General features: G+C 44.0%; 1 protein-coding gene and 1 pseudogene across 4 annotated transcripts in view; both read left to right on the top strand.

Moving 5' to 3' along the window:
- The window catches only part of LOC104672663 (zinc finger protein 320), a 48,659-nt gene that overhangs the window by 18,049 nt on the left and 3,843 nt on the right, over positions 1-26,767 (top strand). The window contains exons 3-6 of one of the 4 annotated variants that reach the window (XR_004060365.1): positions 427-553; positions 6,276-7,813; positions 15,092-15,169; positions 19,259-19,384. Coding sequence is in view for 2 of the 4 variants with exons in the window: in XM_030942089.1 (XP_030797949.1) it covers positions 427-553; positions 6,276-7,663 (1,515 nt within the window). In the remaining 2 variants the exon portion in view is untranslated. Of the gene's footprint in view, positions 1-426; positions 554-6,275; positions 8,017-8,821; positions 9,131-15,091; positions 15,170-19,258; positions 19,385-26,767 lie in introns of those variants that run through there. The other 3 variants (XR_004060364.1, XM_030942089.1, XM_010376502.2) reach the window with 3 other exon arrangements.
- LOC115900753 lies at positions 14,698-22,702 on the top strand (annotated as a pseudogene).

Here is a 26,767-nt window from a genome sequence, read left to right as displayed (position 1 = left end):
CTGCCTCAGCCTCCCACGTAGCTGGGATTACAGGCATATGTCACTGCACCCAGCTGATCTTTGACTGTGGACATTGACATCTTTGAAGACATCACTCATGCTGTGTCTCATCTAGATACTGAGTGTCACTTGGTGTGTCCATAAAAGTTTCAAACATTTGTATAAAAGGAGCTTTGCTTTGATTTTTTATTCATTTATTGTATTTTTTACAAACATAAGAAATTCACACTGAGAGAATGTTATGGCCTCTTCAAAAATTATAATCAAATACCACTGGGAAGACATCAGGTGGTGAAAAATCCCTCACTTGGATTTGTCAGAACATTCACTACAATTAAATCCACGCTTTCCCCTCTCTCTTCTCATTTCCTGTAGAGATAAGAACTCCTCCCATAGCCATTTCCTTAAAATGTGTTTTCCTTTCAGGGTCTACTGACATTCAGGGATGTGGCCATAGAATTCTCTCAGGAGGAGTGGAAATGCCTGGACGCTGCTCAGAGGACTCTATACAGAGACGTGATGTTGGAGAATTATAGGAACCTGGTCTCCCTGGGTGAGGAGAACTTCCCTCCTGGGGATGTGCCCTTGTGTGTCTTTGCATTTTCTCTGGGTTCTCTTGGGAGCCCCATTCTTGCTTGACTAAAATGGAAGCCGTATTGAGTTAGAAATGAAAAGCTTCATGATGTAGCATCTGGACTTTCACTGTTGCCTTTGTTTAAATGTTCTGCATTCTTCATGATACCTCAATGTGGGTTCCAGAACTAAAGTAGGGATAAAACCTTATGGCAAGCCGGGCGTGGTGGCTCACGCCTGTCATCCCATCACCTTGGGAGGCTGAGGTATGTGGATCACTTCATGTCAGGAGTTTGAGACCAGCCTGGCCAACTTGGAGAAACCCAGTCTCTACCAAAAATACAAAAATTAGCCAGACGTTGTGGTGCATGCCTGTAATCTCAGCTCCTGGAAAGGCTAAGGAAAGAGAATCACCTGAACCCAGGAGGCCAAGGTTGCAGTGAGCCAAGAACACACCACTGCACTCCAGCCTGGATGACAGAGCAAGACTGTCTCAAAAAACAAAAACAAAACCTTATGGCCGACTTTAAAGATACCCAGTTCCCTGTTTGCTTCTCCTGTGCTTTCAATTCAGTAGTTCTTGGAAGAGAGCTCGGTGTCCACATATTACGTATTACAAGGCTCCCTCAGCATTCAGAAGGAGGCAGTCAGTGGAGCAATTAGTGAAATATTTTCCTACATCCATCTGTAATGTCTTGTTTCCTACAGAAATATAGGGCTGAGGCTCTAGAAAAGCTCCAGCACATCATGGTCCTTTCTTTTTATAAACAGGAGTCTCTTTCTGACCTGCTATCTCCATGTTGGAGCAAGGGAAAGAGCCCTGGACCGTGGAGAGTAAAGTGAAAATAGCAAAAAAAATCCAGCTGGGTGGGAATGTATTACAGGTGTAAAGGCAGGTAAGAGCTCAGATGGGCAGAGTGGAAGCTCTACCTTCCAATAGTGTGTGGGGAAACGCTCTGCAAGTGGGAGAATCCTGTGGGAAAAGGAAAGTTTCTATCCTGAGATCTCTGAAGGTACATCTTTCTTTGCCCCCACATATTCCTCTGCTCTTTCCTTATTTATTTCTTTTCTTTTCTTTCTTTCTTTATGACAGCGTCACTCTTTCGCCCAGGCTACAGTGCAGTGGAACGATCTTGGCTAACTGCAACCTCCACCTGTCGGGCTCAAAGGATTTTTGTGCGCCAGCTTTCTTGGAAGCTGGGACTGCAGTTGCTCACCACCATGCCCAGCTAATTTTTGTGTTTTTAGTAGAGAAGGGATTTCACCGTGTTGGTCAGGCTGGTCTCAAACCCCTGATCTCCAGTGATTCACCTGCCGCAGATTCCCAAAACTGAGATTATAGGCGTGAGCTGCCATGCCCAACCACTGTTAATATTTTAAATAGTTTTGTCTTTTAGTTCTTAGTAAACATGTAAGTGGCTGAAGCATGATTCCAGGGTGAATATAACAACCACGTTACTGTCCATTCCTTTCAGTATGCAGAAGTGAAGTGTGTTGTATAGATATATGGGGAGAGGTTATTGTTGCAGGTATGTTAAACATCTTAGATTATAGCACAATAATGAAACTTAAAATTTCCATAACCTGGCCAGGTGCAGTGGCTGACACCTGTAATTCCAGCACTGGGATGCCGAGCTGGACAGATGACCTGAGGTCAGGAGTTCAGAACCAGCCTGGGTAGCATGGTGAAACTTCGTCTCTACTAAATTTACAAAAATTACCCAGGTGCAGTGGTGGGCAGCTGTAATCCCAGCTACTCAGGAGGCTCAGGCAGGAGACTCGCTTGAACCCGGGAGGTGGAGGTGGCAGTGAGTCGAGATCGCACCATTGCACTCCAGCCTAGGAGACAGAGCGAGACTCTGTGTCCAAAAAAAAAAAAAAATCCATAACCTGCAAAAACTACTTCTTCTCCAGCAGAACTTTTTAAATTTATGTCAGAGTTACTTTTGTGTATGTTGCATTTCTGTTAACATATATGCACAGTGGCTTTTCATTTTAAATAATATGAAAAAGTTTACTTATGAAGAAAAGGTACACGTACGCAAGTTTCTGTATCTGTCCTTTTATTAATTAATTAATTTATGTATTTATGAGACAGAGGTTTGCTCTTGTCATCTAGGCTGAAGTGCAATGCTGCAGTCTCGGCTCATCACAACCTCCACCTCCTGGGGTCAACCGATTCTCCTGCCTCAGCCTCCTGAGTAGCTGGGATTACAGGCACGCGCCACCACACCCAGCTAATTTTGTATTTTCAGTAGAGACAGGGTTTCTCCTTGTTGGCCAGGCTGGTCTCAAACTCTTGACCCCAGGTCATCTGCCTGACTTGTCCTCCCAAAGTGCTGGGATTATAGGCGTGAACCACCATGCTTGGCCTACCTGTTTTTTTATTTACCTTTACTAGAGAGCTTTATATATGTTTGTGGGTTGGAGTTACTCTTTAGCCTTCTGTCATTTATTTTTTGTTGTTGTTGAGACACAGTCTCAGTCTGTCACCCAGGCTAAAGTGCAGTGCTGTGATCTTGGGTCACTGCAACCTCCACTTCCCAGGTTCAAGCGATTCTCCTGCCTCAGCCTCCCAAGTAGCTGGGACTATAGGCGAGTGCCAACATGCCAGGCTAATTTTTTTTTTTTTTTTTAGCAGAGATGGGGTTTCACCTTGTTAGCTGAGATGGTCTTGATCTCCTGACCTCGTGAATCTCGCACCTCACCCTCCCAAAATGCTGGGATTACCATGCCCTACCTGTCTCAAGGTTTTTAAAACATGTTAGTGCTATTAGATGGCTTCAAGTATTGCAAGATTTATAGTACAGACCCTAAACTTCCTTTGTTTAATCAGATTTGTCAGCCTTCGGTGATATTGATGAGATGCTCCTGTTCCTGTCTCTGTCATTTCACTGTCCTGTTAGAAATAATTTAGACTGGCTGACCATGGTGGCTCACGCCTCTAATCCTAGCACTTTCGAAGACCAAGGTGGGGAGATTGCTTGAGGTCAGGAGTTTGAGACCAGTCTGGCCAACATGGTGAAATGTCGAATGTACTAAATGCCAAAAATGGGCCAGGCACCCTGACTCACACCTAAAATCCCAGCACTTTGGGAGGCTGAGACGGGTTAATCACTTGAGGTCAGTAGTTCGAGACAAGCCTGGCCAATATGGTGAAACCCCATCTCCACTAAAACTACAAAAATCAGCTGTGCATGGTGACATGCACCTATAATCCCAGCTACTTGGGAGACTGAGGCAGGAGAATCACCTCAGCCCGTGAGGTGGAGGTTGCAGTGAGCCGAGATCATGCCACTGCACTCCAGCCCGAGCGACCGAGTGAGACTCTGGGCTGAGGAGGGAGAATCGCTTGAGGCAGGAGAATCGTGCCACTACACTCCAGCCTGGGTGACAGAGAAACTCCATCTGAAAAACAAATGAAAAAGGAAGTAGCTTAAACTGGGAGGCTTAAGATAGAGACATTTATTTCTCATGAATTTGGAAAGTGGGAAATCCAAGAGCAGGATGCCAGCCAAATTGGTTCTTGGTGGGAGCCTTCTTCATGGTTTAGCCCAGCCATCTTCCTGCTGTGTCCTAATATGGTGGAAAGAGGAACAGGCAATGAGCTCTTTAATGTCTCTTTATAAATGCACTGGTCCTATTCACGTGTAGTCAACACCCATGACTCAATCCTCTCAGGGTCTGCATCTGCAGGAATATCCTATTAGAGAATACCAAATCTACTGAAGCTTATTTTAGAAGTGGTTATTTATCTTATTTTATTTTTTTGAGACGGAATCTCGTCTTGTTGCCCAGGCTAGAGTGCAGTGGCACGGTCTTGGCTCACTGCAACCTCAACCTCCCGGGTTCAAATGATTCCTGCCTCAGACTCCCAAATAGCTGGGATTACAGGCATCTGCCACCACACCCAGCTAATTTTTTTTTTTTTTTTTGTATTTTTAGTAGAGATGGGGTTTCACCATTTGTTCCAGGCTGGTCTTGAACTTATGATCTCATGATCCACCCAACTCAGCCTATCAAAGTGCTGGGATTACAGGTATGTGCCACTGTGGCCGGCTGTTAGTCAGTGCTTATTCCTTATAATGCTGTGTATTTTCTTCACTTCATACTTCAGAAGGTAGTGATCTCAACACGTATTTCAGGTCTTATGTTGTGTACTGGTGGTAACTACAAGTTTTGGCTTTTTTCTTAAGAGGGAATTGTTTAGAATTCTGTAGGCAGTATAAATTGACTTATTATTTTCTTTCTTGTTTTATCATGGGTTGCAATATTTTATTGATTTTTATGAGTTTTCGGTGTGTGGTATGCAATATAACTGACACATTCCCTTCGTTAATGTCACAAAGTGCCACTGGGCACAGTGGCTTATGCCTGTAAGCCCTAGGACTTCGGGAGGCCAAGATGTGTGGATCACCTGAGGTCAGGAGTTCGAGACTAGCCTGGCCAACGTGGTGAAACCCCATCTCTGTTAAAAGTACAAAAATTAGCTGGGCATAGTGGCGCGTGCCTGTAATCCCAGGTGCTCGGGAGGCTGAGGCAAGAGACTTGCTTGAACCCAGGAGGCAGAGGTTGCAGTGAACCAAGATTATGCCATTGCACTCCAGTCTGGGTGACAGAGTAAGACTCCATATCAAAAAAATAAAAATACAAAAATGTTTTTAAAAAAGTCACAGCATGCCTGTTCCACATGGATATAGGTAATTTTGTAACAGTTATTCAGAAAGATATGGTATTAAAATTTTCTTTCTTTTTTTTTTTTTTTTTTGAGACAGAATCTCACTCTGTCTCTCAAGGTGGAGTGCAGTGGTGCGATCTCAGCTCACCACAATCTTTGCCTCCCAAGTTCAAGTGATTTTCCTGCCCATCCTTTCAACTAGCTGGGATTACAGCCGCCAGTGACCACGCCCAGTTACATTTTGTATTTTTAGTAGCCATGTTGGCCAGGCTGGTCGAACTCCTAACCTGAGGTGATCCGCCTGCCTCGGCCTCCCAGAGTACTGGGATTACAGGTGTGAGCCACCACTCCCTGCCTTTTTTTATTTTCTGAGACGGAGTCTCACTTTGTCACCCAGGCTGGAGTGCTGTGGTGCGATGTTGGCTCACTGCAGCCTTTGCATCTTGGTTTAAATTGATTCTTGTGCCTCAACCTCCTGAGTAGCTGGGATGATAGGGTGGGCCACCACACCTGGCTAATTTTTGTAATCTTCTCAGTGCTATGATTGTTTGATAATATAGAATTTCCATTGATTTTGATTATCCTTACAAGAGCTTGTTGTGGATTATTTACCAATATAGTATATTGTTTGGTTTTTTAGCATTTATTTGTATATACTAAATATACTGTATATATGAAGAATATATATTTTTCTCTTCATTGATGTGACAGTGATATGTTTTTTGCACAATGTGATACACTTTAGGGTCACAGTGGAAAAATACTCCTTACTTTAGGCTTACACATGTTTGTGCCCTCTCAGTGTTTTGTCATGATATTGGAAATAAGCTTCTGTAAAAATGATTTGAACTACATGTAATCGGTCTTTATTTATTAAAGAATCTACTCATTTTGTGTTCCTAAACTTTGAAGCTCATGTTTGGGAAGTTTAAATAAGTATTTTTGTGTGTGTGATATTTACACATTTCAGTACTATATACCATCTGTACTTAATTGGAAACCTATTGGTGTTTATATTTTGTAGATATCTCTTCCAAATGCATGAGGAATACATTGTTGTCAACAGGGCAAGGCAATACAGAGGTGTTCCACACAGGGACATTGCAAAGACAAGCAAGATATCACATTGGAGCATTGTGCTCCCGGGAAATTGAGAAAGACATTCATGACTTTGTGTTTCAGTGGCGAGAAGATGAAACAAATGATCATGAAGCACCCATGACAGAAATAAAAAAGTTGACAGGTAGTACAGACCAATATGATCAAAGGCTTGCTGGAACCAAGCCTGTTAAAGATCAGCTTGGATCAAGCTTTCATTTGCATCTGCGAAGACATAGGAGAATTCATACTGGAGAGAAACCTTACAAATGTGAAGAATGTGAGAAAGTTTTCAGTTGCAAATCACATCTTAAAATACATAGGAGAATTCATACTAGAGAGAAACTATACAAATGTAAGGTTTGTGACAAGACTTTTAAGCATGATTCACACCTGGCACAACATACTAGAATTCATAGGGGAGACAAACATTACACATGTAATGAATGTGGCAAGGTTTTTGATCAAAAAGCAACCCTTGCATGTCATCATAGAAGTCATACTGGAGAGAAACCTTACAAGTGTAATGAGTGTGGCAAGACCTTCAGTCAGACGTCACACCTTGTATACCATCATAGACTGCATACTGGAGAGAAACCTTACAAGTGCAATGAGTGTGGCAAGACCTTTGCTCGAAATTCAGTCCTTGTAATTCATAAGGCAGTTCATACTGCAGAGAAACCTTATAAGTGTAATGAATGTGGTAAGGTTTTTAAGCAACGAGCAACGCTTGCAGGACATCGTAGAGTTCATACAGGAGAGAAACCTTACAGATGTGAAGACTGTGACAAAGTTTTCAGTCGCAAATCACATCTTGAAAGACATAGGAGGATTCATACTGGAGAGAAACCATACAAATGTAAGGTTTGTGACAAGGCTTTCCGGAGTGATTCACGCCTTGCAGAACATCAGAGAGTTCATACTGGAGAGAGACCTTACACATGTAATGAATGTGGGAAGGTTTTTAGTACAAAAGCATACCTTGCATGTCATCAAAAACTGCATACTGGAGAGAAACTTTACAAATGTGAAGAATGTGACAAAGTTTACATTCGCAAATCACACCTTGAAAGACATAGGAGGATTCATACTGGAGAGAAACCTCACAAGTGTGATGAGTGTGGCAAAGCCTTTAATTCACCTTCACACCTCATTAGGCATCAGAGAATCCATACTGGACAGAAATCTTACAAATGTCGTCAGTGTGGCAAGGTCTTCAGTCTGAGGTCACTCCTTGCAGAACATCAGAAAATTCCTTTTGGAGGCAATTGTTTCAAATGCAATGAGTACAGCAAACCATCAAACATTAATTGACTTTAGAGTCAAATCAGCCTTGACCTGAGTTTGAGTTGACTTAACATTGAGTTCAAGCATTACCTGACATTAAAGTGTTTATGTTAAGAGAATTGGGCCAGGCACAGTGGCTCACACCTGTAATCCCAGCACTTTGAGGGACCAAAACAGGTAGGTCACTTGAGGTCATGAATTTGAGACCAACCTGGCCAACAGATGGGAGCCACTTTTCCCAGCCTGAATGTTCTTTTATCTATTCTTTTAAGATGGAGTCTTGCTCTGTTGCCCATGTTGGAGTACAGTGATGTGATCTCGGCTCACTGCAACCTCCACCTCCCAGGTTCATGCGATGCTCCTGCCTCAGTTTCCCAAGTAGCTGGGACTACAGGCTCCCGCCACCATGCCTGGGTAGTTTTTTGTATTTTTAGTAGAGATGGGGTTTCACCATGTTAGCTAGGATGGTCTCGATCTTCTGACCTTATGATCTGCCCGCCTCCACCTACCAAAGTGCTGAGATTACATGTGTGAGCCACTGTGCCTGGCCTGTTTTTTGTTTCTTTAACAAAAATTTGTAGAAAGTATTATGTTGAATCTAAATCACATTTGGTTATATAATCATTTAGCAATATTATTCTATTCAATATGGCTTGTATCTCTATTTATACATGTTTTTAATCATTTTGATCAATGTTTGTAGATTTCAAGGTAGAAATTTCTCACCTTTTTATGTTTATTCCTAAGTATTTCTTACTTTAAGTTCTTTAGCAATTGAAAGTGTTTTTTAGTTTTCTTTTAAAATTGTTTATTGTTAATGTATGGAGATTCAACTAGTTTTTGCTGCTGTTATTCTGTTCTGCAAATCCACTGCGTATGTTTATTAGTTCCAGTTGCATTTTGGTTGACTCTGTGATTTTCTACACAGAAGATCATGTCATCTACAAACTATTATAATTTTACTTCTTTCTGATTTGGATGAGTTTGATTTCTTTTGCTATTTAATTGCTCTGGCTAGGACAGCCAGTATTGATTGAATAGAAGGGGTGAGAGCATTCTTGCATCATATGAGATCCTACAGGAAAAGCATTACATGTTCCCTGATTGGTTATTTCCACTATGGTTGTTTCATGCATGGTCTTTCTATTGTTGAGGTAAATGTTCTTCTGTATCTATTTTGTTTAGGATTTCCATGATGACTGGATGTTGAATTTTGTGAAACGCTTTTTCTCCGTCTACTGAGATGATGTGATGTTCATCTTTCATTCTGTTCAAGTGGTATATCACATTGATTTGCCTGAATATGTTGAACCATCCTTGCATCTCAGAAATAAGTGGCACTTGAATATCTACAATCCTTTTTATATCTTCTTGAATACAGTTTGCTAGTACAAGGGGTCTTCAGGAAGTTCATGGAAAAATACATATTATGAGAAAATTGTGCGTGAGGTCACATATTTTGCACCAAAATAAACTGGTACAAATCTGTTGTCACATGTCTGAGCAGGCTGTAGTTTGAGGAACTCACATGGGTAACACATGAGTTTGAAAAGAGACTCATTCAAAGCAATGTAAATTCTGCTAAAGTTTAAACAAAAAATACCAAATTTACAATGAGACCAGATGCAGTGGCTCAGGCCTGTCATACCAGCACTTTCAGAGGCCAAGACAGGTGGGTCACGTGAGCCCCTGGTACTCAAGACCAGCCTGGACAGAATGGTGAAACCCCCTTCTCTACAAAAAATACATGAATTAGCTGGGCATGGTGGGACATGCCTGCTGTTTCAGCTTCTGTGGAGACTGCAGTGGGAGGATGGCTTGAGCCTGGGAGGTCGAGGCTGCAGGGAGCCATGATCATGCCACTGTACTCCAACGTGGATGACAGAGACAGATAGTGTATCAAAAAATGAATTTGGTAAAGTTTGAGTAGAGGGACAATGAAATCATTGATGCTTTATGAAAGATTATGGGCTGGGCGCGGTGGCTCAAGCCTGTAATCCCAGCACTTTGGGAGGCCGAGACGGGTGGATCACAAGGTCAGGAGATCGAGACCATCCTGGCTAACACAGTGAAACCCCGTCTCTACTAAAAAAATACAAAAAAAAAAACTAGCCGGGAGAGGTGGCGGGCGCCTATAGTCCCAGCTACTCGGGAGGCTGAGGCAGGAGAATGGCGTGAACCCGAAAGGCGGAGCTTGCAGTGAGCTGAGATCTGGCCACTGCACTCCAGTTTGGGCGACAGAGCCAGACTCCGTCTCAAAAAAAAGAAAAAAAAAAGAGATTATGGGGACGATGCCCGAAAGATATCACCGGTTTGTAAGTGGATAAGTCTTTTTAAGTTGGGAAAAGACAATGTTGAAAGTGATGCACAGGCCAGGCGTGGTGGCTCACGCCTGTAATCCCAGCACTTTGGGAGGCTGAGGCAGGCTGATCATGAGGTCAGGAGATCGAGACCATCCTGCTAACATGGTGAAACCCTGTCTCTACTAAAAATACAAAAAACTTAGCCAGGTATGGTGGTGGGCTCCTGTAGTCCCAGCTACTACTCGGGAGGCTGAGGTAGGAGAATAGCGTGAACCTGGGAGGCGGAGCTTGCAGTGAGTTGAGATTGCACCACTGCACTCCAGCCTGGGCGACAGAGCAAGACTCCATCTCAAAAAAAAAAAAAGAGAAAGTGATGCACAGAGTGGCAGACAGACCATCCACATCAGTTTTGTAGGTACAACTGTCAAAGAAGACACTGGAGAAGAGCCAAGCTGGGTCTATAAGGAATTGCACATGAGATGGCACACATATTTATGGTGTCTGAGGATCCAATCATGTTACCATATCAAGCTGGAAATGTCACCACTATCTAGAGAGTTGGACGTGTTTTATTGAGAATGAATTTTTCTCTCTGGATCTGTTATGAACACCTTGGTTGGATGGGGTTCAGTAATAAATATGTGAGACTTTTCATTTTAAAAAAGTGAAATTACTTAATTCTGTATTTTAAATTCTGTTTTGTTTTTTTGAGATGGACTCTTCTGAAAATTTTCTCATCTTCTCTAACCCAGTTCATGACAGACCCTTGGACTTTACTGTTATGGAAAAATCTGTATAAAACAGTATCAGTGTGTCAAAGCATTATGGCTGTCACAAGCTTGTGAAAGGAAAATCAAAATGAAGCCAAAGAGAAAAGTCAATCTGGGAACTGCATCAGACAAACCTACCTTCCATTTTATTCCTAAACAAGATAGCTACAAATATTATTTTTAAAAGCTACATATGCCTCTCCCAAACTGGAAGCCTCAAGATCTCCACCCTAAAATAGTTCTGTTGAATTTCACCCTAGCAATGTAAACTAATAGCTTATCTTTCCAGGTGTGGGACAGAACCCATCCCTCTGCACAGCTGAGACAAATGCCTATCTGATTGCTTCCACTGCCCTGTAGTATGTGTAAAAATGCAGGGTCACTGAGCCAGTCTAAGGCATAAGTGACTATTTCTCCTCCCCCCTCACATATAAATTGTGTATCTAGGCCGGGCGCGGTGGCTCAAGCCTGTAATCCCAGCACTTTGGGAGGCCGAGACGGGCTCATCACGAGGTCAGGAGATCGAGACCATCCTGGCTAACACGGTGAAACCCCACCTCTACTAAAAAATACAAAAAAATTAGCCGGGTGAGGTGGTGGGCGCCTGTAGTCCCAGCTACTTGGGAGGCTGAGGCAGGAGAATGGCGTGAACCCGGGAGGCGGAGCTTGCAGTGAGCTGAGATCCGGCCACTGCACTCCAGCCTGGGCGACAGAGCGGGACTCCGTCTCAAAAAAAAAAAAATTGTGTATCTAGTGAAAGGCTGCCCAAAGGCTCAAAGAATGTGATTATTTGTTATCTACCTGTGACCCAGAAACCCCAGTTCCAGTTATTCCACTTTTCCAGACCGGACCAATGTATGTATGGACTGACTGCCGTCTTGTGTGTCGTAAAATGTGTGAAACCAAACTGCAGCCTAAACACCTTGGGCCCACGTCATCAGGACCTCCTGAAGTTCGTGTTAATTGGCCTTAGAGGCCCCCTGCCCCCAGACCCAGGACACATGTGTTTCCTTTTTCTTCATTTCTATTAAAGATGGGTCTCATTCTGTTGCCCAGGAAGGAGAGCGGTGACAGGATCAGCGCTCACTGCAGCTTCAGTCTCCTGGGTTCAAGGGATCCTCCCACCTCAGCCTCCAAAGTACCGAGGAACACAGCCATGTGCCACTGCACTGGGCAAATTTTTGTGTTCCTGGTAGAGATGGGCTTTCATTATGTTGCCCAAGCTGGTCTCAAATTCCAGGGCTCAAGCGATACAGCCATATTGGTCTCCCAAGGTGCTGGCATTACAGCCATGAGCCACCAGCCCAATGTGTTTCTTAATTTAAAAAAAAAAAAAAATAGGCCAGGTGCTGTGGCTCATGCCTGTAATCCCAGCACTTTGGGAGGCCAAGGTGGGCAGAACATCTGAGATCAGGTATTTGAGAACAGCCTGGCTAACATGGTGAATCCTCATCTTGACTATAATATAGAAATTAGCTTGGTGTGGTGGCAAGTGCCTGAAATCCCAGCTACTCAGGAGGCTGAGGCAGAAAAATGGCTTGAATTTGGGAGGTGGAGGTTGCAGTGAGCTGAAATTGTGCAACTGCACTCTCACTGGGCAAGAGTGAGAGACTCTGTCTCTAAAATAAAATAATATAAATAACTGCTTCTCATAAAAGCTTTGGTAGAATCTTATGAGGTCACATCATTCTTTTGCAACTATGATATGTGTTCAAAATATTCTATGACCCCACATTTCATTAGATACATATTTTTAACCATTTTAAAATTGTTTTTCTCTGAAATTTACTGTGTTCCGTTTGCATTGAGGACTGCATGCTTTCTAGTCTGTATCATATATTGGAAACATTTTCTGGTATGTGAAATGATTTTAGCTTGTTTCAATGTGTATTTGATAAAGATATCAAGGATTTTCTTTATGCTGACATCAAAATTTAGCTGAAGTAGCCTATTATTCCATTTTCTTTCTTTATGTCATCTGATTAAATGGTGAACTGTGAGCTGCTAAGTAAATGTTCCCCTCAAGTTCCTCTGATCCATAATGTTCTTTGCAGATGTTGAAGGATGGGCAGGATTGACTTGGAACCTTGTTCCAGCAGAGCCTATGTGTTCATGAAGAAAACATTTGCTCAGATCTCATTTGTACCGCTGCCTCTCTTTCAGTGTTTTAAACACCTATAGCTATGTTTTTACAATTGTGTTTATTTTGAAGATATTACTCTGATTTTTCTGGGAAAATAATTACATGTTTAGGATTCATGCCATCAGAACCTTAGACATTGAAAGAAGCATTTCATTTGCTCAGGTATATAAAATTATCCTGAAATTTTTTTTTTCTTTTTTTGAGATGAAGTGTCACTGGGTCACCCATGCTTTAGTGCAGTGACACAATCTTGGCTCACTGCAACCTCTGCCTCCCAGGCCCAAAGATCCACCCCAGTCAGCCCCTCAAATGGCTGAGACCACAGATGCACACCACCACACTTGGCTAATTTTTTGTACTTTTGGTAGAGACAGAGTTTCACTGACCCCTGAAATACTTTGCCAAATAGTGTGTGGCTTTTCCTGTAGGAGAGGGTCATGCTCAGCTGCAATTTGAATTTTAAATGGATTCCTGTCCTCCAAAAATGTAAAAATCACAAATACCAGAATGGAAAAAAATGGGATTAGACTCAAATCATCTTGAACTTATTCTTGTCACTGTCCACATCCACTGCTTTTCCTTATCTCATCTCACAGCTTTAACCCACCTACCCATGTCCCCTGCAGGCCTCTCCCCTGAGCTCTAAATCCTGTGTCCAGTTGTCTCCTCAGCTTTCTGCTGGGACATGAAACAGGTATCTCCATCTTCATGTATCCATAAGTGACTTCCTAAACCCCCAAACACATTCCCTTACAGCTCTACACTTCTCAGATGAGGGTGACAGTGTACTTCTGGAAGCTTAGCCAAACTTGACAGCATTTATTTTAAGTATGGGAGATAAATTATGTGTAAGTGTTGTCATTTATAATGTAAAGAGAAATTTCCTTTTTTCTTTCTTTTTTTTTTTTTTTTTTTTTTGAGAAGGAGTCTCACTCTGTCGCCCGGGCTGGAGTGCAGTGGCCGGATCTCAGCTCACTGCAAGCTCCGCCTCCCGGGTTTACGCCATTCTCCTGCCTCAGCCTCCGGAGTAGCTGGGACTACAGGCGCCCGCCACCTCGCCCGGCTAGATTTTTGTATTTTTTTTAGTAGAGACGGGGTTTCACCATGTTAGCCAGGATGGTCTCGATCTTCTGACCTCGTGATCCACCCGTCTCGGCCTCCCAAAGTGCTGGGATTACAGGCTTGAGCCACCGCGCCCGGCCGAGAAATTTCCATGTATACATAAAAGGAATGAGAAAATACATCATTTCCAAAATTCTTTTGAGGTGTGAGAGAAAAATATTTCAAGACCTCATCCTTACGGATCTGGGCTCCCACGACTCCTCTGACTTCATCTCCTGCCTGGGTCCTCCTGGCTTCCTCTACTCTAGCCATGCAGGCTTCTTTCCTTTTTCTGAGACTGAGCTTGCTCCTTTCTTAGGGCCTTCACCTGGGCTGTCGGTCTGCCTAGGATCCTCTAGCCCCTCAGCTGCAAGTGACAAGCAGCATTTCTTCCCTAAGTCTTTGTTCTGACATCACTGTTTCTATGGAAACGTTTGTGATCGCCCACAATCCTCCATTTGACATGGCAACCCCACCTTCACCCCTACCTCTGGTCCATGTTGCCTGTTCTATGCGATTCTTTTTGCTCCTTTACTGTTCATTCATTGGATCCTGGTGGGAACAAGTCCCCAAGTGGAGAGCAGAGCCAGAAGGTGGGGCTGTGCTGGGCTGGTGCCCTCTGAGTGGAGCTCAACCCTGACTTCACATTAGGGTTCTCAGGCATTTTGCAAATCCATCTTTTATGCTGTTTTATCAGAGATTGCTATTATCGTAGATTTAAACCCACCCTCAGTAATATTCACTATGGCGCTGGTGATTCTCATCTGTGTCCAGCATTGAACGTCAAGGCAGTTTCCTCCATGTTGAGAGCTGAGATCAGCCTGTGATCCACAGGGAGGTGAGGGGGCTGTGCTCTGTGTGGGGTTTGGTTAGGGTCAGATCTGTGGCCTGAAGGTCTGTGTCCTTCCGCAGAGCGTGTATGGACTATTTCAGGAGTGGAGCAAGATCTGGAAATGGGTCAAAATTACCCTTGTAGGTCTTCCCGTGGCATATTCTTATCTCTGCATAATCTTTGGTGCAGTGGGCAGCAGAGGACCGTCTTTCTCCCGGGAGAAGTCTCCCCTATGTGTGTGTTTTGTCACAGGAAAGGAGTGAGTGGTTTCTAAACATTAAATCTCTGATGTTTTTTCACACACAGGATTTCCAAAGACTCATGTTACGTGAGGAAGCCACCAAGAAGAGCAAAGAAAAGGATCCAAGGATGGCTCTTCCTCAGGTGAGTGATATTCCTCGGTGGATTCCGCTGTCTCTTTCCTTTCTGAAATGCCAGGCATTGTAGTAGCCAGTCTTCTGTGAGTCTGAAGCGTCCTGCCTCACACATTTGCTCGCACTCACCCAAGACTTTTCTCAGTCCTTGTCATCTTGACTTAAATTCCATCTCCTATAACCTAGTGAATGAACTTGGGAAGAGGCTGCACTGGGCATGGGCCTGGGAAGGGCTCACACCAGACATGGATGGAGACGGGGTGAGGGTCCCGTGCTGTCAGTGATGTTGGGCAGCAGGGATTGTTCAGGGGCCACAGCTGGATGCATGTTTAACTCTTTGTGGACCAGATCAGAGAAACTATATATGAAAGTCATACATTGTGGGGGAAAAAAAAGAGAGACCAGACTGTTACTGTGTCCATGTAGAAAAGAAAGACATAAGAAACTCCATTTTGATCTGTACTAAGAAAAATTCTTATGCTTTGAGATGCTGTTAATCTGTAACCTTAGCCCCAACCCTGTGTTCACAGAAACATGTGTGTATTGAATCAAGATTTAATTGGTCTCGGGCTGTGCAAGATGTGGTTTGTTTAAAAAGTTCTTGCAGTCAGTATGGTTTGTGAAAGGCATTGCCATTCTCCATTCTCGATTAACCAGGGACACAATGCACCAAGGAAAGCCGCGGGGACTTCTGCTCAAGAAAGCCTGGGTATTGTCCAGGTTTCCCCCAGCTGAGATAGCCTGAGATATGGCCTCGTTGGAAGGGAAAGACCTTACAGTACCCCCGCCCAACCCCTGTAAATGGTCTGTGCTGAGGAGGATTAGTAAAAGAGGAAGGCATCTGTCTCCTGCTCATCCCTGGGAATGGAATGTCTCAGTGTAAAACCCAACTGTACATTCTATACTGAGATACGAGAAAACCACCCTATGGCTGGAGGTGAGACATGCTGGCGGCAATACTGCTCTTTACTGCGCTGAGATGTTTGTGTAAAGTCAAACATAAATCTGGCCTATGTGCACATCCAGGCACAGCGCCTTTCCTTAAACTTATTTATGACCCAGAGTCCTTTGCTCACGTGTTTTCCTGCTGACCCTGTTCCCACCATTACCCTGTAGTCCTGCCACATCCCCCTCACCGAGATAGTAGAGATAGTGATCAATAAACACTGAGGAAACTCAGAGGCCGACTCTGGTGCAGGTCCTCACTTGCTGAGCGCCGCTCCCCTGGACTCTCTTTTCTTCCTCTATACTTTGTCCCTGTGTCTTATTTCTTTTCTCAGTCTCTTATCTCTACCTTGCAAGAAATACACACAGGTGTGGAGGGGCAGGCCCCCTTCAGCACATTAATATGCACCGGTATCTGGTAAATTCTGGAAAAGGAGACAAACTACGGAAGATACTTTGCATCTGATTTTGTAATGCATTTGAAGCTACACTAGTGAGTCAATATGTCTCTGACTCCAAACTTTTTTTTTTTATGAGGCAAGGTGTCACTCTGGGGCCCATTCGGGAGTGCAGGGGAACCGTTCTATTAACAGCAGCCTCAAATTCGTGGGCTCAAGTGATCGTCACATTAGCCTCCCAAGGAGCTAGGATGACAGGCATGTGCCACCACGCCAGGCTAATTCTAATTTCAGAGAAGATGAGAATGAGAGCTATGTACAGAATGAGGGAGGGAAACAGTGATGAAGATGAAGGGGGACCCTGGGTGCAGATGAGCAGTGAGTTGATTGGATGTGATGATGAAGTGATGACATGTTGCTTCCTCTGTTTGTAACGTAATGAATTTAAGTCCCTCTGGTCCATAATATTATCTGCAGATGTTGAAGGATGGGCTGGACTGACTTTGAACCTTGGTTTAGCAGAGCCCATGTGTTCATGAAGAAAACATTTGCTCAGATCTCATTTCTACAGCTGCCTCTTTTTCAGTGTTTTAAGCACCTAGAGCTACGTGTTCACCATTTTTCAGTGTTTTAAACGCCTGCAGCTCTGTGTTCAAAATGTGTACATTTTGAACATATTTCTGTGATTTTCTGGGAGCAAGTAATTACATGTTTGGGATTGATGTCATTAGAACCATAGACCTTGAAAGAAGTTTCCTTTTTTTTTTTTTTTTTTTTTGAGACGGAGTCTCGCTAGCCCAGGCTGGAGTGCAGTGGCCGGATCTCAGCTCACTGCAAGCTCCGCCTCCCGGGTTCACGCCATTCTCCTGACTCAGCCTCCCGAGTAGCTGGGACTACAGGCGCCCGCCACCTCACCCGGCTAGTTTTTTGTATTTTTCAATAGAGACGGGGTCACACCGTGTTAGCCAGGATGGTCTCGATCTGCTGACCTCGTGATCCGCCCGTCTCGGCCTCCCAAAGTGCTGGGATTACAGGCTTGAGCCACCGCGCCCAGCCAAAAGAAGTTTCTTTTGCTCAGGAATATACAAGATGGTTTTGGAATTTTTTTTTTTGAAGTGACATGTCACTCTGTCATTAAGGCTGGAATGCAGTGGCTCAGTCTTGGATCACAGTAACCTCTGTGTCCCAGGCTCAAGTGATCTTCTTGCATCAACCTCCCAAGTAGCTGGGACCACAGAGGTATGCCAGGAAGCCTGGCTAATTTTTTGTATTTTTGGTAGAGATGGGGTTTCACCATGTTGGGGAGAGGGAGAGAGAGAAAATGTCGCTCTGTGACTTAGTTCTGGAGTACAATGGCACAATGTTGAGTTTACAGCAACCTGAAACTCTGGGCTCAAATAATCCCCACTTTAACCTCCCAGAGAGCTTGAATGATAGGCATGTGTCACCATATGCAGCTAATTGTTTTATTTATTTATTTATTTATTTATTTTGAAATGGAGTCTCGCTCTGTTGCCCAAGCTGGAGTGCAGTGACGGGATCTCAGCTGACTGCAACATCTGCCTCCTGGGTTCAAGCAATTCTCCTACCTCAGCCTACTGAGTAGCTGGGATTACAGGCATGCACCACCATGCCTGGCTGATTTTTTTGTATTCTTAGTAGAGATGGGGTTTCACTATATTGGTCAAGCTGGTCGGGAACCCCTGACCTGTGTTTTTTCACCTCAGCCTCCCAAAGTGTTGGATTACAGGCCTCAGCTACCATGCCCAGCCAGACTTTGCACTTTTAATGACTTGGAATGGAATGGAAAGTGGAGATACACATCAGTGGTACAGCATGCTTTATTACATCATTGATTTTATGTATTTATTTATTTTTGAGGTGAGTTTCAATCTGTCACTCAGGCTGGAGTGCAGCAGTGGGATTTTTTCTCACTGTTGCCTCCACCTCCTGGATTACAGTGATTCTGTTGCCTGAGCCTCTTGAGTAGCTGGGATTGGAGGTGCGCGCCACCATGCGTGTAACACCGTGATATGATGTGTGTGCATGAATACGTGGATGGATAAGCCCATGGTTTTTGTAGAAAACACAACATTTGTAATAAGTTTCTATTTATAATAATTGTAATGATTTTTTTTTTTTTTTTGAGATGGAGTCTCACTCTGTCGCCCAGGCTGGAGTGCAGTGGCTGGATCTCAACTCACTGCAACCTCCACCTTCCAGTCTGGAAAAGGAGACTAATAAAGGGAGATATTTTGTTTATGATTTTGTAATGCATTTGAAGCCAAACTTTTTTTTTTTTATTCAGAAATACCTTAATGTGAGCCGGGCGCGGTGGCTCAAGTCTGTAATCCCAGCACTTTGGGAGGCCAAGACAGGCGGATCACGAGGTCAGGAGATCGAGACCATCCTGGCTAACACGGTGAAACCCCGTCTCTACTAAAAATACAAAAACTAGCCAGGCGAGGTGGCGGGCGCCTGTAGTCCCAGCTACTTGGGAGGCTGAGGCAGGAGAATGGCATAAATCCGGGAGGCGGAGCTTGCAGTGAACTGAGATCCGGCCACTGCACTCCAGCCCGGGTGACAGAGCGAGACTCCGCCTCAAAAAAAAAAAAAAAAAAAGAAATACCTTAATGTGGATTTGTCAGAACATATTCTTTGATCAAATTGATACTTAATTTCTCATTTCTCATTTCGTGTGAAGGTGATAACTCCGTCCTCCATAATGTTTTATTTAAATGTGGTTTTCATTTTAGGGACGCGTGACTTTCAGGGATGTGGCTATAGAATTCTCTTTGGCGGAGTGGCAAAGCCTGAACCCTGCGCAGAGGGCTTTATACAGGGCCGTGATGTGGGGAACTATAGGAACCTGGAGTCTGTGGGTGAGTAAAGTGTCCCTGCAGACATGAGGAATCTGTCCTTGTGTATCTTGGCTATTCCTAGTTTTGTATTCTCTTTTGTGATTTTGCCCCATACGTGCTTTTGATGTACATAGCTGGGATTACAGGAACACGCCACCATGCCCAGTGAATTATTTTGTATCTTTAGTGGGGACAAGGTTTTGCCATGTTTGCCAGGCTTGTCTCGAACTCCTGACCTCAATACCCGCCCATCTCAGCCTCCTAAAGTCCTGGGATTACAGGCTTGAGCCACCATGCCTGGCACTGTTCATTTTTAACAAGAAAAGCTTTGTTCAGTTTGTTGTGGGATCAACCCTGTAACAGTTACAATTTTCATCAATCTTACTGAGGGAGCTTGTGAGGATGGATGAGATTCCCATATTTTAGTTCTGTTTTTTTTTTGAGACGGAGTCTTACTCTGTAGCCCAGGTTAGAGTGCAGTGGCATGACCTTGGCTCACTGCAACCTCTGCCTCCTGGGTCCTGGTTTAAGCAATTCTCCAGCCTCCGTCTCCTTGAGTACCTGGGATTACAGGCATATGCCACCGTGCCCAGCTAATTTTTGTATTTTTAGTAGAGACAGGTTTTCACCATGTTGGCCAGGATGGTCTTGAACTCCTGACCTCATGATCTGCTCACCTTGGCCTCCCAAAGTGCTGGAATTACAGGGGTGAATGACCGTGCCTGGCCTTCCCATATTTTAGTTCTACTGTCATTTGTTTAAGACACAGTGGCTTTCAACTTCTTCATTTCTATGTATTACACATTCATTTTTTTGTGGTAAAAAGTTCAAGACCAGTCTGGCCATAATCGCAAAACTCTGTCCCTACTAAAAATACAAAACTTAGCCAGGTGTGGTGATGTGTGCCTGCAATCCCAGCTACTCGAAAGGTTGAGGCAGGAGAATTGCTTGAGCCTGGGAGGCAGTTTGCAATGAGCCGAGTCACAGTGGCTTTCAACTTGTTCATGTCTTTTTCAGCAGCGCGATCTCAGGTCACTGCAATCTCTACCTCCCGGGTTCAAGTGATTTCCCTGCCTCAGGCTCCAGAACAGCAAGGGACTACAGGCACAAACCACGACACCCGGCGAATTTTTTGTAATTTTGTTCACAAGGCAATTCATACTGGAGAGAAACTTTACAAATGTGAAGAATGTGACAAAGTTTTCAGTTGCAGATCACACCTTGCAATGCAAAGGAGAATTCATACTGGAGAGAAGCCATAGAAGTGTAAGGTTTGTGACAAGGTTTTTGGGCTCCATTCACTCCTTGCAAAACATACTAGAATTCATACTGGAGAGAAACCTTACTAGTATAATAAGTGTGGTAAAGCCTTTAGGGTGAGGGCATCACTTATTCACCATCAAGCAATCCATGGTGTAGTGAAACCTTACAAATGTAATGATTGCCACAAAGTCTTTTTTTTTTTGAGACGGAGTCTTGCTCTCGCCTGGGCTGGAGGCAGTGGCCAGATCGCAGCTCACTGCAAGCTCTGCCTCCCGGGTTTACGCCATTCTCCTGCCTCAGCCTCCGGAGTAGCTGGGACTACAGGCACCCGCCACCTCGCCCGGCTAGTTTTTTGTATTTTTTTAGTAGAGACGGGGTTTCACCGTGTTAGCCAGGATGGTCTCCATCTCCTGACCTCGTGATCCGCCCATCTCGGCCTCCCAAAGTGCTGGGATTACAGGCTTGAGCCACCGCGCCCAGCCTGCCACAAAGTCTTTAGTAAAACTACACCGCTTGCAAATCATTGGAGAACCCATAATGAAGGGAGATCTTACAAGTGTGATAAATGTGGCCAGTTTTTCAGACATCGTTCTTACCTTGCAGTTCATCAGTGAGCTCAAACTGGAGAGAAACCTTACAAATATGAAGAAGGTGACAAAGTCTTCTGTCACAAATCACAGCTTGAAAGACATAGGCGAATTCATACTGGAGAGAAACCATACAAATGTAAGGTTTGTGACAAGGATTTTGGGTGTGATTCACACCTTGCAGTACATACTAAAATTCACAATGGAGAGAAACCTTAATTTTACACTTGTAGTAAAGAGTGTGGCAAAGCCGTTAGTGGGCAGTCACCCCTTATTCACCATCAGGCAGTCCATGGTGTAGGGAAAGTTTACTAATGTAATGATTCTCACAAAGTCTTCGGTAACGCTACAACCATTGCAAATCATTGGAGAATCCATAATGAAGAGAGATCTTACAAGTGTAACAAATGTGGCAAATTTTTCAGACATCGTTTGTAACTTGCAGTTCATCAGCAAACTCATGCTAGAGAGAAACCTTACAAATGTCATGATTGTGGCAAGGTCTTCAGTCAAGCTTCATCCAGTGCAAAACATAGGAGAATTCATGGAGGAGAGAAACCTCACAACTGTGATGATTATGGCAAAGCCTTCACTTCACATTCACAAGTCATTAGCCATCAGAGAATCCATACTGGACAGAAATCTTACAAATGTCATAAGTGTGGCAAGGTCTTCAGTCCAAGGTCACTCCTTGCAGAACATCAGAAAATTCATTTTTGAGATAGTTGATGCAAATGCAATGAGTATAGCAAAACATCAAGTATTGTCATTAGAGCCAATTCAGCATTGATTTGAGTTTGACTTAACATTGAGTTCAAGCATTAATTGATGTTAAAGTGTTTAGGTTAAGAGGACTGGGCCAGCCGCAGTGTCTCATGCCTGTAATCCCAGTATTTTGGGAGGCCAAGGCAGGTAGATCACTTGAGGTCAGGAGTTTGAGATCAGCCTGGCCAACAGATGTAAGCCACTTTTCCCAGCCAGTTTTTTGTTTCTTTAACACAATCTGATAGGGATTTTTATGGGTATTGTGTTGAATCTAAATCACATTGGGTTATATAATTATTTAACAATATTAATTTTTCCAAACCATCAATATGGTTCTATGTCTATCTATATATGTTTTAAATCATTTTGATCAATGTTTGTGGATTTCAAGGTACAAACGTCTCATCTCTTTATGTTTATTCCTTAGTATTTCTTACTTAAATTTCTCTAGCAAATGGAAGTGTTTTCTTAATTTTCTCTTAAAATTGTTTATTGTTAATGTTTGGAAATTCAACTAATTTTTGGCGCTGATACTGTATTCTGCAAATCCACTGAATGTGTTTATTATTTCCAGTAGTATTTTGGTTGACTCTTTGGAGTTTTTACACAGAAGATCGTGTCATCTACAAATACAATTTTCTTTCTTTCTGATTTGGATGAGTTTTCTTTTTTTCTTTTTCTTTTCTTTTTTTTTTTTTTTTGAGACGGAGTCTCACTCTGTCACCCAGGCTAAAGTACAGTGGCATGATCTCGGCACATTACAAGAGAGTGGTGTCTCCATAATTGTGCTTAGAACTCTGTGGTGCATGAGTAGAGAAACTATGAAACAGAATCCTAGGAGAGCTAGAATGAGAAAGTTTAAGTCCAGTAAACCTAGCCAGACGTACTCCTTACTGCTCACGCATGAGTCACGATCTTAAGATGCTTACAGTTAAGGAAAGCAGCTTAATAGTACCTGCAAGAACAAACTCCTACCGAAACACAATGTCCAGATGACCCAAAACCCCATGACAATGTTTGCTTTTAAGATAATTACAGTCATGCTTTCAAGTACTTGCACACTAGAATACCAAGGATAGCTTTTTTTTTTTTTTTTTTTAAATGCATTTTCACACCTGTCATCCAGACTGGAGTGCAGTGGCACAATCTCTGCTCACTGCAACCTCCACCTTCCGGGTTCAAGCAATTCTCCTGCCTCAGCATCCTGAGTAGCTAAGATTACAGGCGTGCGCCACCACACCCAGCTAATTGTTGCATTTTCAGTAGAGACGGGATTTCACCATGTTGTTCAGGCTGGTCTCGAACTCCTGACCTCAGGTGACCCCCGACTTCAGCCTTTCAAAGTGCTGGGATTACAGGTGTGAGCCACCACGACCAGTCAAGGATAGCTTTAAATCAACAAAATAATAAGTTTTGTTAGACTGTCAGCCGACCAGCAGGTAGATATATCTTAGTTTTACCTAGGCGCCTATGTAAAAAAACTTAGGCCGGGTGCGGTGGCTGATGCCTGTAATCCCAGCACTTTGGGAGGCCGAGGCGGGAGGATCACGAGGTCAGGAGATTGAGACCATCCTGGTAACACGGTGAGACCCTGTCTCTAGTAAAAATACAAAAAATTAGCCGGGCGTGGTGGCGGGCACCTGTAGTCCCGGATACTCAGAAGGCTGAGGCAGGAGAATGGCGTGAACCTGGGACAAGAAGCTTGCAGCAAGCGGAGATCGCACCACTGCACTCCAGCCTGGGTGACAGAGCGAGACTCCATCTCAAAAAAAAAAAAAAAAAACTTAAAGAGGAGGCATTTCCTTTGTTTTTGAGGACACCCTGCTGTGTAACTGGTAGCATGTTTTTTGTTTGTTTGTTTGTTTGTTTTGTTTTTTTCTGAGATGGAGTCTTGCTCAGGCATGAGCCATTGCACTCAGCTGTATTTGTTATTATTATTTTTATTATTTATTTTTTGTTTTTGAAACGGAGTTTCACTCTTGTTGCCCACGCTGGAGTGCAATGGCGCGATCCTGGCTCACCACAACCTGTGTTTCCTGGGCTCAGGCAATTCTCCTGCCTCAGCTTCCTGAGTAGCTGGGAATACAGGTGTGTGCCAACAGGCCAGGGTAATTTTTGTATTTATAGGAGAGATGGGGTTTCTCCATATTGGTCAGGCTGGTCTCGAACTTCCGACCTCAGGCCATCTGTCCTCCTTGACCTCCCAAAACGCTGGGCGTACAGGCTTGAGCCACTGTGCCTGGCCTGAAGTGGTATTTTTTAGAGAGTAACTAAACCTTTTTTCAGCTTAATGACCCAGGGATGTATTTCTGAAGGTCTTGGGAGCACGCTCTGTAAGGCAAACTACAAGGGAGGTAGTACCTCTATCTCAGTAGGAAGTTAAATAATTCAAACATCAAATATTTCCAATTTAAAGCTGTGGACATTTAAATAATTCTCAGCCTTGAGAGGAACGTGGTCATGCAACCTGAGTCCAATGGCATGCAGGCGCAACTTCTAAGAATTTTGCTGGCCAGGTGCGGTGGCTCACGCCTGTAATCCCAGCACTTTGGGAGGCTGAGCCTGGCGGATCACTTGAGGTCATAAATTAGAAACCAGCCTGGCCAACATGGTGAAACCCCGTCTCTCCTAAAAATACAAAAGCATTAGCCAGGCATGGTGGCGCACGCCTGTATTCCCAGCTACTCAGGAGGCTGAGGCAGGAGAACTGCTTGAACCGGGGAGATGGAGGTTGCAGTGAGCCAAGATCGTGCCACTGCACACCAGCCTGGGTGACAGAGCAAGACTCAGTACCAAAAAAAACAAAATGCAATAAAATTTAGTTTCCTAATACCAATTAAAAAAAAAAAAAATATTCCTGTAAATAATTAGGAAGACTAAGCAGCCCCAGAGACAAGACCTCCTGGCATCATAGTCCCTTCTTCTGGAGTGATAAAGTAACCTTCCCTGAAGTGTATCAATCCGTCACCAATCAGGTTGCTGCAGCCTATGCTCTGGTCTTGAATGGAAAATGTGATTCTGCTAAAGCTTCTCTTTCCCTGTGTGTGAAACCTTAACAGTCTCTACTTGGGAACACGGGCCCCCTTCATTTGGAATTGAGGTTTCCAGGGGGCTATCCTCAAGCTTTGTGTTCAAATAAACTCTATAGTCATGTATTCTAAATTTTATTATTTACTGCTGACATCAGTTCCTGTCGGATTGTAGGAGCCTTACTAGAGAGGGCACCTGTCGCCACATTGTAAAACTCACACTTGTCAAAAAGACATGGGTTAAAGTATTACCCCTCCCTCTGCATGGAGCTAACTAGCTGACACAGATGGTCACCTCCATTACCAAGTAGAGCCACGATGAACTATGAGTGACCAAAGGTGTTGTCAAGCCGTCTTCCTTGAGGACTGATTAGTGTTTATCTTGAAAACATGTACTTAATGGGTTGCATAGAACAGTGAAGTTTTTTCTGTCTTTTCAACCTCTCAGGTCTTTGCCTCTATTTCCCAACACATTCTGGTCTAAGGCTTATTTATTAATAAGATGGTTTTTATTTCTTTCTCTTTTGTCGTGAAGATGATTTCTCATTTCGGGGAAGATTTTTTAGTTTTCAATTGTATTTTCACAACATTTAAAAAGCGAAGTGAAGAGTATTTCTTGGACCAGGCACAGCGGCTCACTCCTGCACTCCAAGCACTTTGGGAGGCCTAGGCCGGCAGATCACTTGAAGTCAGGAGTTCGAGACCAGCCTGTCCAACATGGTGAAAGCCCATCTCTACCTAAAATACAAAAATTAGCGGGGCATGGTGGTGGGCGCCTGTAATGCCAGCTATTCCAGAGACTGAGGCAGAAGAATCGCTTCAACCCAGGCAGCAGAAGCTGCAGTGAGCCGAGATCTAGCCACTGCACTCCAGCCTGGGCGACAGAGAAATACTCTGTCATACACACACAAAAAAAGAAAGAAAGAAAGAAAAATGTAAATAAAAAGGAGAAAGTAATAGATCTCTTTTACAAATGTGCTGGGACAACTAACTGGATATTCACATGGAAAAGAGTAATGTATCCCTATCTCACGCAAGGAAATTTTTTTTTTTTTTTTTTTTTCTTCTGAGACAGAGTCTGGCTCTGTGGCCCAGGCTGGAGTGCAGTGAGTGGCTCGATCTCAGCCCACTGCAAGCTCCACCTCCCGTGCTCACAGCATTCTCCTGCCTCAGCCTCCTGAGTAAACTGGGACTATAGGCGCCCGCCACCACGCCCGGTTAATTTTTGTATTTTTTTTGTTGTTGTTGTTTGAGACGGAGTCTCGCTCTGTCGCCCAGGCTGGAGTGCGGTGGCCGGATCTCAGCTCACTGCAAGCTCTGCCTCCCGGGTTCACGCCATTCTCCTGCCTCAGCCTCCCGCGTAGCTGCGACTACAGGTGCCCGCCACCACCCCTGGCTAATTTTTGTATTTTTTTATAGAGATGGAGTTTCACCGTGTTAGCCAGAATGGTCTCGATCTCCTGACCTCGTGATCCACCTGTCTCGGATCACCACTGTAATCTCCCAAAGTGCTGGGATTACAGGCGTGAGCCACCATGTCCTAATAAAAATTTTATTTAAAAAAAGAGAGAGAGAGACAGCGGGAGGGAACGCTACTTTGTCGCCCAGGCTGGCCAGGACTCCAGGCTCAGCGATTCTCCCGCTACTGCTTCCTGAGTAGCTGGGACCTCAGCCTCCCACGCCCACTCCCACGCCCGCATCCCTGCTGTGTTTAAGCAGCAGGTAGTGACCTCACTCCTCCTTAGTCTGCGCATTCCGTC

This window comes from Rhinopithecus roxellana, chromosome 12 (genome assembly GCF_007565055.1).
Source record: "Rhinopithecus roxellana isolate Shanxi Qingling chromosome 12, ASM756505v1, whole genome shotgun sequence".
In the NCBI taxonomy this organism is placed as follows: Eukaryota; Metazoa; Chordata; class Mammalia; order Primates; family Cercopithecidae; genus Rhinopithecus; species Rhinopithecus roxellana.
The sequence above is the reverse complement of the archived record's forward strand: the minus strand, read 5'-3'. Positions and strand labels throughout refer to the sequence as shown.